The 12,420-nt window shown below is 43.5% G+C and overlaps 1 protein-coding gene across 2 annotated transcripts in view; it reads left to right on the forward strand.

The window, feature by feature from the left end:
- The first annotated feature begins 234 nt into the window (after window positions 1-234).
- The window catches only part of ZC3H7A (zinc finger CCCH-type containing 7A), a 34,141-nt gene continuing 21,955 nt past the window's right edge, over window positions 235-12,420 (forward strand). Inside the window, exons 1-3 of one of the 2 annotated variants that reach the window (XM_090277001.1) lie at window positions 235-358; window positions 10,451-10,552; window positions 11,557-11,596. In XM_090277001.1, coding sequence (XP_090133127.1) covers window positions 10,485-10,552; window positions 11,557-11,596 — 108 coding nt within the window. In that variant the 5' untranslated portion in view covers window positions 235-358; window positions 10,451-10,484. Of the gene's footprint in view, window positions 359-5,997; window positions 6,081-10,450; window positions 10,553-11,556; window positions 11,597-12,420 lie in introns of those variants that run through there. The other variant, XM_090277002.1, reaches the window with a different exon arrangement.

The following is a 12,420-nucleotide window of genomic DNA, read 5'->3' on the forward strand; positions in this document are numbered from 1 at the left end:
CCGCGCGCTCGATTCCGGGACTGGCCTGCGATCACCTGGGCCGAGGGTCGCTACCGCCTATGCCAGTGCCGGGTCCCCGGTCCCCGGTCCCCGGTCCCCGCCCGGCCCGACATGGCGCCGCGGACACCCCCGACGCCGACGCTCCCCGGCGCAGCCAATGGCGGCGTCTCCCAGGAGGCGCGCGCGGCCTCCCGCCGCCAGAGGGCGCTGCGAGGGCGCAGGGGAGCGGTCGTCGCCGCCGATCGCGGAGGGAAGCTGCGAGCAGGCGCCGGGGACTACACCGCCACCGCTGTCGCCCGTTTCACTGCGCGCCGCTGCCGTCTCACCCGCCCGCTGGACGGCGCGACCATCTGCACAGGTAAGTGGGTAACGCTGGGGCTCCGCACCCCCATCGCCTGCTTAGACCGCGCGCCGCCCCTCCCCCACGCGGTGCCCCCCTCCCGGCGCGCGCCCGCCGCCGCCTCGTGCTCGCGCGCGGCCGGTAACGGACCCCGGGCGGGGGAGGGGTGGCACGTACGGTACCCCTAAACAGCATGGAGGGGCCCGGAGCCCGGGGGCGCTCCGCAACAAAGGGTCTACAGGGGTGGGGAAGGTCCAGTTGCGCGCCCCCGCTCGAGCCACGGATTGTCGGGCGGACGTGGGCGCGCGCTCGGGGTCCCCGGGGTTCCCTTCCCTTCCCTTCCCATTCTACCCTGTCGGGCGTTGGGGTGCTCAGCCGGGGGCGCGGCCCCGGGAAGTGGGCGAAAAGGGCTGCTTCTCCCTTCCATCCCATGTTTGCATGCATTTCCGTTGGTCAGATATCTCCTTTCTGGTTATTTAACGAAAAAAATTTTTTTCATTATTTGTGTCTGTTCCGGTGGTCGCGGTTCCCCTAATTAAGTATCTTGGGTTTGGGGGAGGAAAAAATGCACGCGGATTGCGTGGTTCATTTATTTTCGGATAATACCTCTCTCTTTTTTTTTTTTTTATTTGCGCGGGGACACAACGAGGATGGGCAGCGATCGGTTTCTTGTCTTTATTGTGGATGCGGAAACTGCCAGGTTTTAGGTGTCTTTAACCCACCCTTACAGAATTAGGATCTGCCACTTGACATTAGCGTGAATTTCCTGTTGGGGATGGTCATTGCAGGGGTGTGGTCAAGCTGGAAAGCGCTGGCTGGGCCCGAGAGGGTGTGCCTGCGCCCTGATTGGGTGTCTGTCCGTAGTTGGGTATTTTTCCTGTCCCCCCATGATTAGGAATGAAAGAAGGTACCAGCCTTAGGTATTTAAAGAGCAATTAAGTGCTGGAACTGGACCTTCGCTGCACAGGGAGGTGACCGCTGGAATGTGGCCACTTGGAATGTGGCTAGACCAACTTCTGGTGAAAAAAGACAACACACCTGATTTTAAACACTTACTATGGGGGAAAAAAGTAAAACATCTAATAATATTTTTGTGCTTAAATAATACATGTTGATAATATTTTGAACGTATTGTGTTAACTAAAGTATATTAAAAATATCACCAGCTTCCTTTTACTTTTGTTAATGTGGCTATTTGAAAATTTAAAATTAGATATGTGGCTAGCATTATATTTCTGTTGGACAGTGCTCCAATAGAGCCAGTGAATGGGGGCCTATGCCATTTGCTTAATCTTTTCCTGCTTCTCTGATGGCAATTGGCCTCCTGTTCTGTAGGTGCTCCAGGAACCCACTGCCTCTTTCTTCTCACCCTCAGCTGAAGTGAACTGTTGCGCTGATTGCATAATGAGGATCTTGTCCTAATATGCAGAAGAATTCAAGTTAATGGACAGACATTTCTTGAAAATTCTTCTTGCTCTATCTGCTGTGTACTGGAGTCTGGAAATAGTCATGTAATGTTCAACTCAGAATCAGATCATGAATTATTGAGGCTGAATATTTACAGTATTTTCATGTGCGTCTGCAGAGAGCATGTTAATCTTCAGGGCTTCTGTTGCCTAAATGAACTCATGCCTTTCTCAAACTTGCTGTGACTTTTGCTTGGGGCCTGGCTGCTCCTGCCCTGATCTTTCCATTCCTCAGATAGAGTCCGTTTTTTGCCCGTAAAAATGGTGACTGTCAACTGTATTGGCCCACAATTCTTTTTTGATTGATTTAAAAACCTGCCAATTTGGGTGGGCTAAATCAATGCTGTACATGGGAGGGAATTAGGATGGAATCTCACCTCTAGGAACGGTGACAGTGACTGTTGGAAAGTTTTGAACTTTCCAAGAAAGAACTAGGTAGGAACAAAAGATGTCTGTATCCTGTTGCCTCACTCTAGAATAGGCTTTCTAGTATAAGTATGATGTATTGAAACTTGTTTTCTAGTTTATATCTTGAAGTGTTTTTGTTTTAATGAAAATACTTCTCCAGAATCTTAAGATTGTAAGTAAAATTTGTTTTCTCTGAAGTGTGAGATGTTTCTAAATCAATAAAAAACTTTGGATAATATTTTTAGAGGTGAGAAATATTAAAATATCAATCCAGAAGTTTAAAAATTTATGCTGTGGTACTACATCTTTTAATTCACGCACACACACACACACACACACACACTGAGTGAGGTGATTTTCTTTGATATAAAGAAACAAGCCTACTTAGTCTTACCAGGTTTTGTCCCAACAATAAATTTGCTTTTTTAATTTTTTATGAGTTTAGCAATGTGTTGTTTAGTTAATTAATATGCATTAATTTCACATACCTTGTGAAATCTCAGGAACCATGTACGGAACCAGTATGAGAGAAGTAGCAGTTTTTCTATTTTGCTGATGATGATAATGATGAGAGAGGTAGCAGTTTTTCTATTTTGATGATGATGATAATAATAATAATCATAATAATAATAGCAGCAGCCCTGGCTGGTGTGGCTCGGTGGATTGAGCGCCGGCCTGTGAACCAAAGGGTTACTGGTTCATTCCCAGTCAGGGCACATGCCTGGGTTGCAGGCCAGGTCCCCAGTTGAGGGCACGCGAGAGGCAACCACACATTGATGTTTCTCTCCCTCCCTTCCCCTAATCAAAAATAAATAAAAATAGTTAAAATAGAGCCTTTGTATTTTATAAGAATATCTGAATTTAGGGAAGTTATTAATGTGGCCTTTGGGAAGACCTCATCTGCAGTCCTGGGCATGTCACTGATGGTATGTGTGACTCTCAGCAAACTGTCTTGAAGACTTCACTTTTTTATTGATTCCTGCCATACAGACTTGGTGTATGGCGTGAGATGTGCCCTGTGCCTTAGCAGGGCCGGGCACTGTAGGGGACAGTTGTCACATGTATCTGACAGTGATTTCAAAATGAAAGTTGGGGAGGCAAAAATATGAAATTACCTTTCTGATGTTGTTTAGCACAACTTCCATCATGACCTTTTCCTTTTCAGTGAAAGGGAAAAACTGTCTCAAAGCAGCAGTCCCCAGTCTTTGTGGTACCAGGGACCTGTTTTATTTTGGGGCGGGGATGCTGGCTCAAGCAAGCCTGTTGCGAGCTTTGCTGGCCACCCAGTTCCTAACAGGTCGCAGACCCCATGCCCAGGGCTTGGGGACCCCTGTCATAAAGTATCCAGTAGGAGAGACACTGTTTCAAGAAGGTGGTAGACCATCTGTAATAAAGTTACATTTTGGGTTTGTAGTCAGGAGGGTTATTTTGTATCCACATGCTTTTGTAAGTGTTACCAGAGTGAGCTAATACATTGTTGCAAGACAGGGTTAACACTAATGCTACTTTAACTACTTATTGTTTGTTTGCTTGCTTGTTTATGCCATTATAAAGAGGCTTGGGTCTGATGCAGACTGGCAATTATAATTTTGCACTTGAAACTTAGGAATACCTTTTAAGGCAAAAATACAAGCACAGTTCCATATTCCCCAGGGCCCTTTCTCTGGTCCTGTGTTAGAACATCTTGTAAATAAGGTCCTTTAATATTTCTTCCTTGTATCTAAATACATTATGGTAAGGGCAGAGCAGATTTCCATGTTAAGATTTTCCCTGGAGTGGTATCCTGACTCACTTTTGCCCACTGCATTCCTGTGCAAACCCTCTGCTTTGTCTAAATTGCTTTAATTATGTCCCTTGAACATGTATGGCACTGTGTGTGCAGACATGTATTTATTTTGTTCCTTTTCAGTCGCTTTCAAGTGCCCACCTGTCTGTCAGAACTGTATTGTCTTTGAGATCCCAGCCCAATGCCAGCTTAGATGTGCTCTCCTCCTCCAGGCGTCACTGGCTCTTAGTTGCAAGAGTGTGGTGGATGCATTCAGGCTTGGAGCCAGTCTGTCTGACTTTGAAATCTGGGTCTATCACTTGGTAGCTGTGTGACCCTGGACTGCTTGTGTCACTTCTCTGTCCTTCAGTTTCCTCATAGGACCTATGTCTTAAGGTTATTATGAGGATTAAATGACTTAATACATGTAAAGCACTTGGAACAGTGCCTGGCATGTAATAAGTGCATTAAGTGTTAGCTGTTATTTCTGTCTGTGCCATTTGTTGCGGTCACATTTCACCTACCTTGGTGTCTTCTGTTAGTGAGAGGTAGTTAGTTTCCAAAGTTATCATGGAAATGCCAAAATTTGATGGTATGAATACATTGTCCAGTTACTAGCTCTGTACATTGTACTAGACTTTAGTATAATGCATTTCATGTAGCAGGCCTGAGTACATACTTAAAGGAATTACAATGAAGATCCAGGGTATTTTTGTTCTTACACATAAAACTTTAGAATGAGTAATAATTTTTTTTTTTTTTAATTTATTTACCTTTTAGAGAGAGGAGAAGGGAAAGAGAGAGGGAGAGTAACATCAATGTGTGGGAGATATATCAACTGGGACCTGGCCTGCAGCCCAGGCATGTGCCCTGACTGGGAATCGAACCAGTGACCTTTTGGTTCACAGACTGATGCTCAGTCCACTGAGCCACGCCAGCCAGGGCTAGAATGAGTAATAATTTTAAACTCAGCTGTTTCCAGAAAGATGGTGTTCCAGCTTGCAGGAATTTAGTTAATTTAATGAAATTCATATATAACTGAATTTGTTGTTTTAAAATGTAGTACTATTGAAAGCTTCCCTAGCCTCCCACCACCCCCCTTTCCTTTTCATTTAAGGAGAAGGGGGCGTGTCTAATTTGCTTATCCCCTGTCGTCACTGCACTGCTTCAGGACGCTTATGGTTTCAAATTTTTCTCTCTCTTGTCTCTAGTTGATTTACTCCCCAACTTGTTCCTCTGCAGGGTTGGGGGTGGAATCCCCTATAGCCAGCTCTGCTCTGTAGAGTCATTTCCTCCCAGGCACCCTCCTTTCTTGAGCTTGTCTTTTTGTGAAAAGTTTTTACCAGGTTTTAACTCTGGGGCCTCTCAGTTTTGCATTCATTTATTCTTCCACTCAAGTATTTATTGGCCTGGTCCCAGCTATTGTGATACACTCGGACTAAGAAACACAAGGTACTTCTTGAAGTGAAAAATGGGGCCAGAGTGGGATGTGGTGACAGTTTAGGGTAGTAGAGGGAGGCCTCTAAAGGTGACATTTAAGCCTAGACTCCAGGAGGACTAGGAGCCCGCTCTCGGGACCTGGGACGTGTGTTATGGGCAGAGGGAACAGCAAGCGCAATGGCTCAGAAGCACAGAGCCCTCATTTTAGGAACTCACTGAAGGCCGCTGTGGCAGGAGCTGAGTAGGGCCGTCTGGGTGAGAGGGGGCATGAAGAGTGCTGGGGAGGTTGTGCTCCCGGATCTGGTTGGTCAAGGTAAGGAATCTAGGTTTTCTCCTAAATGCTTAAGGAAGCCTTTGCAGGCTTTTAGGCAGGGCTGTAATAACCAATTTCTGTTTTGAAAAGAGCATTCCTTTTAGTTTAGTGCAGGCAACGAATGAGGGAGGGGCAGAGGAGAGGCCTGGAGCAGACAGCAGGGGCTGGTGTGACTCAGGCAAGGAGCAGGATGTGAGTGGCCAGATTTGGGACGCCCTGTACCTATTTGATGGTGTCACTCACAGGCTTTGTCAGTGGATTGTTTGGACGTGGAATGTGAGAGAAAGAAGAGTGTAAAGCCAGGATTCTGGTTTGAGCAGCTGCCAGAAGGTGGTTTCATTAGAAAAGGTAAGATTGGGCAAAGGGTTAGGATTCAGAGGAGGGCAGAGAATTAGGGCCATTCAAGTTAGAAATGCTGAATAAAGGTCACAAACAGACCCAGAATTTCCTATATGATAAAGGCGGCCTTGAATATAGCAGTGTAGAATAGAGGACCTTTTTGTAAATGAAATTTGGGCAACTGAGTAGCTATTTGGGGGGAGGGTGGGCACAATGTATACATTTCTACATCACACCTTACTGTAAACTGGTGGATTGATTTTTTAAAAAGAAGTTTAATGAAAGATTATGAGTACTAGAAGAAACTATGGATAAGTATTTTATAATCTTAGTGGTGAAGGTATTCCTGAATATGTAAAAATCCAGAAGACATAAAGGTAAATATTGGTAAATTCAAAAACTTGTTGACATTGGTATAGTGCTGTTAACAAAGTACAGACCTCAGTTCTCACCAGGTTTTACGTGCACTGTGTGTGTGTTTGTGTGTGACGGGGTCTGTGTCTATGCATACTGCCCCATGCACAGATATGTTCATGTAACTGCCACTACAAGCAAGATTCAGTATTGTTCCACAGACTGTCAGAGCACAGAAAAGTCTGGTAACAGTGGTTGATTGCCCTCAGGAAGGGCAAATGGGTGGTTGAGTAACAGGGTTGGAAGGAGACATTTCATTGTCTTAACATTAAAATAGTACTTTTAAAACAGTTTGTGGTGCCTGTGAGACATCCAAGTAGGACTATCACATCAGTAGAGGGTATCAAGCTCTACCTTGGGATGGACTGGAAGCGTTGTGGGCTAGATGAGGATTTTTAACATCTGGGCAGTGTGGGAGATCCCTGAGGGGAGAGTGTGGTTGGGGGAGAGAAGAAGATCTGATGAAGCCCAGGGGCTCTCACATTTGGAGGTCAGCTGGAGAAGGGATCACAGTTTCAAGGAGGAAGTGGACATCTGCCATGTGCTGCTGAGTTTGAAAAAACAAAACAAAACTACAGATTAACTATTATCAAATTCTTTCTCACTTTAAAATTGAGGCCAGATTTTAACAAAAATAAGATGGTGTATAAAGCATAGATCTTTCTTTCAAAACAGGAGGAGGGTTTATTTCACAGGTAAAACTAATGTGGTGAAAAAAATCAGACCAGCGGTTGCCTGGGGCGGGGGCGGGGTGGGGCAGGGATTGGCTGGGGAAGGGGCAGGAGGCGTGACTTTGACATAATGATCTGTATCATGACTGGGATCTGGGCTACAGGAGTGTCAAAACTTGCCTTAAAATTGGTGCATTTTACATTAAGAAACCTAAACAAATGTCACACTCTAGGTTATGATGTATATGCTTTAGTGGTGAATTATAATTGATGAATTAAATATAACTCACTTTGTAATTTAGTAAAATAATGTGTGTTGATGGAAGGACAAAAGGATGGGGAGGAGGATAAAGACAAGCAGATATGATTAATATAGCAACTGATTGATGTCTTTCTCACATGGATGTTTCTCTCCCTCCCTTCCCCTCCCTCTAAAGATAGATTTAAAAAGTCCTTTAAAAATATTAATTGTAGAATATAGGTACTGTGTAGGTATATGGTGTGCATTGTGAAAAAAAGTAACTTTACTGTGTAAAAATTTTCATAGTAAAATTTTGGGGAAAATTGCAGAACATGTAATATTCTGTCATATATTTCAATATTGCCTAATATTATGCTTCTAAACCTTTAAAACATTAAAGGAGGCATGTAGTTCATGCTATTAAGCGTCTGCATCTGATTTCCTCTTAATCACTTATCTGAGTTGTCAGCTCTTTGTCACCTGCCCTTTGTCCCTAAGAGGTAAATGTTCAAGGTTTTCCTGTACTTTCTGGGGAATAGCTCTAAGGCTGTTAACTTGGTGGATTATCATTACCCAGGAGTCCCTAGTTAGCCAACAGATTTACTTTTTGAGTGAACCACAAACTAATTTCTCACCTGGGCTGGACAGAGGTGGGGAGAAAGGTATGCCATTCACTGAAGAGGGAACAGCCGTTCTTATATTTGGTGTCTCTGCTTTTGTCCCAGTCCTTCTGGCCTGACTGCCATTGAACCCCGAGTGCTGCTCTGTCTGGGTGCCTTTGAGCTCTCTTGTTCTGACTAACTTGGCCCTGCTTTAAGTAAAGTAGAAAAAACCCCTCGGTGGTCCCTAAAGTCATCTTTCCAAGGAAGGGCTCAGAGACTACATAGCCTTTTTTTTTTAATACTTTATTTTTTTCCCAGACGTAATTAAAAAATGTTTTAAAGGAATTCAGTGAAAAGACAATGTCCCACCTGTTCCCGCTGCTGCTGTTGTTTTCTGTGATTCCATCTGGACTTGTTTTTTTGTTTTTGTTTTTAAACAAAAAAAACAAAAACCAGGGTCATATTGGTGGAGGGTTGCTCTTTGCCTCTTCCCTCACCGCCCCCAGCACCATCTAGTCCCCATTTTCTTTTTGATAGACATTGAGTTAACTTTCAATCTTACTCTCTTACAAATGGTGCCTCCTTAGATAACTTTGTACCTACAAGATGAATTTAAAAGACTTTTTTAATCATGGGAATGGTCATACCTATATAACAGCAGAAGTGCAGAATTAACCCCTACCTTCTTCCCCACTGTCCAGTGGGGACAGTTACTCCATATTCTTGGCAACCTTGTTTCATTTCTACCCATTTATTTCCTTTTAGGTTAGATTATCTTGAAAACAGATTCCAGAAATAATGGCATTTTACTTCAATGTAACAGGCTTTTTAAACATTTTATTTTGGAAAAGTTCAAACTTACAAAGAGCGGGTATTAGAAAAAGGCCTTGTACTCTTACTGGTTATCAGTGTTTTGCTGTTCTGTCCCCCCCTACGCTCCCCTTTTTTTTTCAAAGATTTTATTTATTTTTAGAGAGAGAGGAGGACAGGGAGAGAGGGGGAGAAACACCAATGTGTGGTTGCCACTCATGTGCCCCAACTCGGGACCTGGCCCGCAACCCAGATGTGTTCCCTGACTGGGAATCGAACCGGCGACCCTTTGGTTCACAGGCCAGTGCTCAGTCCACTGAGCCACACCAACCAGGGCCAACCCCCTTTTTTATTTGTTGGAGTATTTTAAAGCAAATCCCAGATATCATATCCTTTCACATGTAAACACTTCAGTAAAGTACAACTTTTTAAGTATGAGATTGACATATTTAGAACTGACAGTTTTTTATAAGATGAAAAGAATTAGTACCAGTTGTCAACCTTTGGGGCATTCTAACCTTCATCCTTGCTCCTGCACTTTGAAAAGGCAGATTTAAAGATAAAACTATAGTGGTAAGCAATAATGAAACTAAAACACTTCAGCTCTGTATTTGAAACGTGGGTGCCATTTCCCTGTTATGTGGGTCCAACTACATGGCTTATGTGATCAGATGTCTTCTTAGGCTTGGATCTCAGTGGTTCTCATCCCTGTGGTGATGTACGCCCCTGCCCCCCCCCCCCCCCCCCCCCCGTGACCTTAAACAGTATCTAGAAATAGTTTTGGTTATCACAAAGGGTGGGGGAGGGAGTGCTACTGGCAGCTCATGGGTGGAGTCCAGGGATGCTGCTAACATCCTGCAGTGCACAGGATGGGCCCCATCCTTCCCCATCTGCTGAGCTTGAGAAACCCTAGTATGGGAGATGCTGTTTTATCACAGGTCTCTTCCTTGTCATCCTCCTTTAACTTGCTGGGAACTGCCTAATAGTAACAACAGTGACACATGTTGACATTGACACATGTTGACATTTACATGGAAGGTAAACCCTTAACCTTCCAGAAAATTCCAACTGAAGTAAATTTATCTAGAGCATTTATTTGACCAGTGTGTCAACAAGGATTACTGTATTTCAGAAATTTTTGTAACAAAATAAGTGTAAAGGTTTAGAGTCTGCTTATAAGGAAGTCAGCCTCCCTCAGAGACAAGCGGATGTGAAACCTTTCACTTCTGGAGAGCGTCCAGAAGCAAAACAAGGCCGGACTGTTCTAGTGGCAGCGTACATGCGCAAACGGGAAGGGAAGAAATAAAACCTGAAGTTGGAGGAGAGAAGGAAAGGGGGGAGGAGAGAAATGACTTTTTCATGGAGATTATTTTGGAGGAGCTTCAAAATCTGCATGGCTGTTTAACTTAACTAAAGGAACATGAAAGCCTTGTGCTGTGTGAGCTGGACAGTGGGGGCCACACAGATAACAGAGGGTTCTTGGCTTCGAGGACTCAAGAGTCAAGTCAGCATAGCTGGATGTGTCCACAATGGATTGTGTGACAAGACCTCAAATGATGGGTGTTTCAGCTGGGGTCCAGGAGCTGTATTGTCTGATGTCATTTTGTGTGTTTCTTTTGTGTTCATTTTGTTTCTTTCCAGATTGCTCACTTAGAAAGTGTATGTGTGGGATAACATGTCCAGTGTGTCCGAGGAGAGAAGAAAAAGGCAGCAGAACATTAAGGAAGGGCTACAGTTTATACAGTAAGAGCTTAATTAATACCTGTGTTCTCATCCCCAACTAAATTAAAAAAAATTTTTTTTAAATTGTTACCCAAGGATATATATGTTCATTGATCTTGGGGGGGGGGGGTGAGAGAGAGAAAAAGAGAGAGAGAAAGAAATTGATGCAAGAGAAGCATCAGTTGGCCACGCCCTCCCCCCTCCCTGCAGGCACCCTGATGGGGGATTGAACCAGCAATCCAGGAATCCAGGAATCCAACCCTTTTGGTGCATGGGATGATGCTCCAGCCAACTGAGTCACCCAGCCAGGGCCTTTTTTATATGGCTATACATTTTGTAGAGAATAAGAAATCTTAGTCATGTATCATAAGTCCCGTTAATTTGGGTTAGAAATTAATTGATTTTTTTGTGTGTGTGTGTGTTCCAAAGCAGATCATGCTGTCACTGATTTTTAGGGCCAAAATCTTTAAGGATCCCTGAAAATGTTATACTGAACAATTTGAACCTAATCTCATGAGAATAGTTCTGATGAATGAAAATGAACATCTGTCAACACATAAGGCTTTTGTGATCAAACGTTTCTGTTGAGAAGCTCGGTCTGTAACTGACCTTTGTAAGGCATGTCAGTGATCAGTTATGGCTTGGGTGGATGTATCCATGAAGAAGTCTTCTCTGTTCATCCTGGGAGGGAGACAGTCTTCTCCTTATATAATAGTATATTGGATCAAATAGTATTAGTGGTTCTGTGCTATCTCAAAACATTTTTGGCATGTGAAAAATTAGACCTTCTTTTCATAGCAGTATATTTGAGAAGAAAATATACTTAAGAAAAGACAAAGAATAATTTTAGTATGTTTTTTCATGACTACAGTTATATGTGGATAATGGAGTAAAGGAGAAGTAGGTCTTTAAAATGTGCTTGAACCAGCAGTAAGCTAGGAGACCCTCCTGTTTAAGATGTCTTCTGGGTGAATAAATTCTGATAAGAGCCTGATAATTAAAATTAATTTGTTTCCTCTTCTTAGGTCACCGCTGTCGTATCCAGGAACACAGGAACAATATGCGGTAATAACTCTGGGAAGGTCGGCTTGAAAGCTCTTCAGTAGCTTGTGAGCTATAAATATATAGCAAGGGTTGGCAAACTATGGCCTTGTTGACCAAATCTAGCCCACTGTTTGTTTTTGGAACATAGCCACACGCATTTGTTCATGTATAATCAGTGATTGCTTTCATAAGATATGGTAGTTGGGACAGAGACCATATGACCCACAAAGCCTAAAATATTTAGTATGTGAGCATTTACAGAAAAAATATGCTGACCCTCATATATAGGACAACATTGGCTTTTTTGCATACTTGGACCGTTGCCCTATATTTTCTTTCCTCTATTAGTATAGTTTTGAATTTATATATCTTTTGAGCCCCTTGAAAATCAGTTCTAGCTTACCTCTCATTTCATCAAAAATAAGTGGGACAGAATATGTTGAGAAGGAGAGTGCAGAGACTCTTCTGCTTTTATTTAGGAGAAGAGAAGTTCTAACAATAGTAAAGGGTGACTGAATAATAAGAAAAGCCAGTGATGAATCTACTAGTTATAGAGAGCGCCCAGGTCACCAGGTCCTGGAACCCAGGCCCTTGTCTCTGTGGACTGTTAATTCACCTGTGGTTTTGTGTCTCTGAGGGTTTTGATGCTTCTACTACTTGTCACTCCTTTGTCTCCTCCTCTCCCTGACTTCAGTCTCTCTGTTCTCCCTCTTCCTTTCTTCCTTCTCCTCAAGTAGATGTAGGATCATAAACTATTATGGCTACAAATCACCTAGAATAATCCATTCATTTTGTAACTGATTTTAAAATCCTTACATTTAAATTGGAACTGGGGTCCGAAGAAG

This window comes from Furipterus horrens, unplaced genomic scaffold (genome assembly GCF_987537825.1).
Source record: "Furipterus horrens unplaced genomic scaffold, mFurHor1.1.pri manual_scaffold_5, whole genome shotgun sequence".
Classification (NCBI taxonomy): Eukaryota; Metazoa; Chordata; class Mammalia; order Chiroptera; family Furipteridae; genus Furipterus; species Furipterus horrens.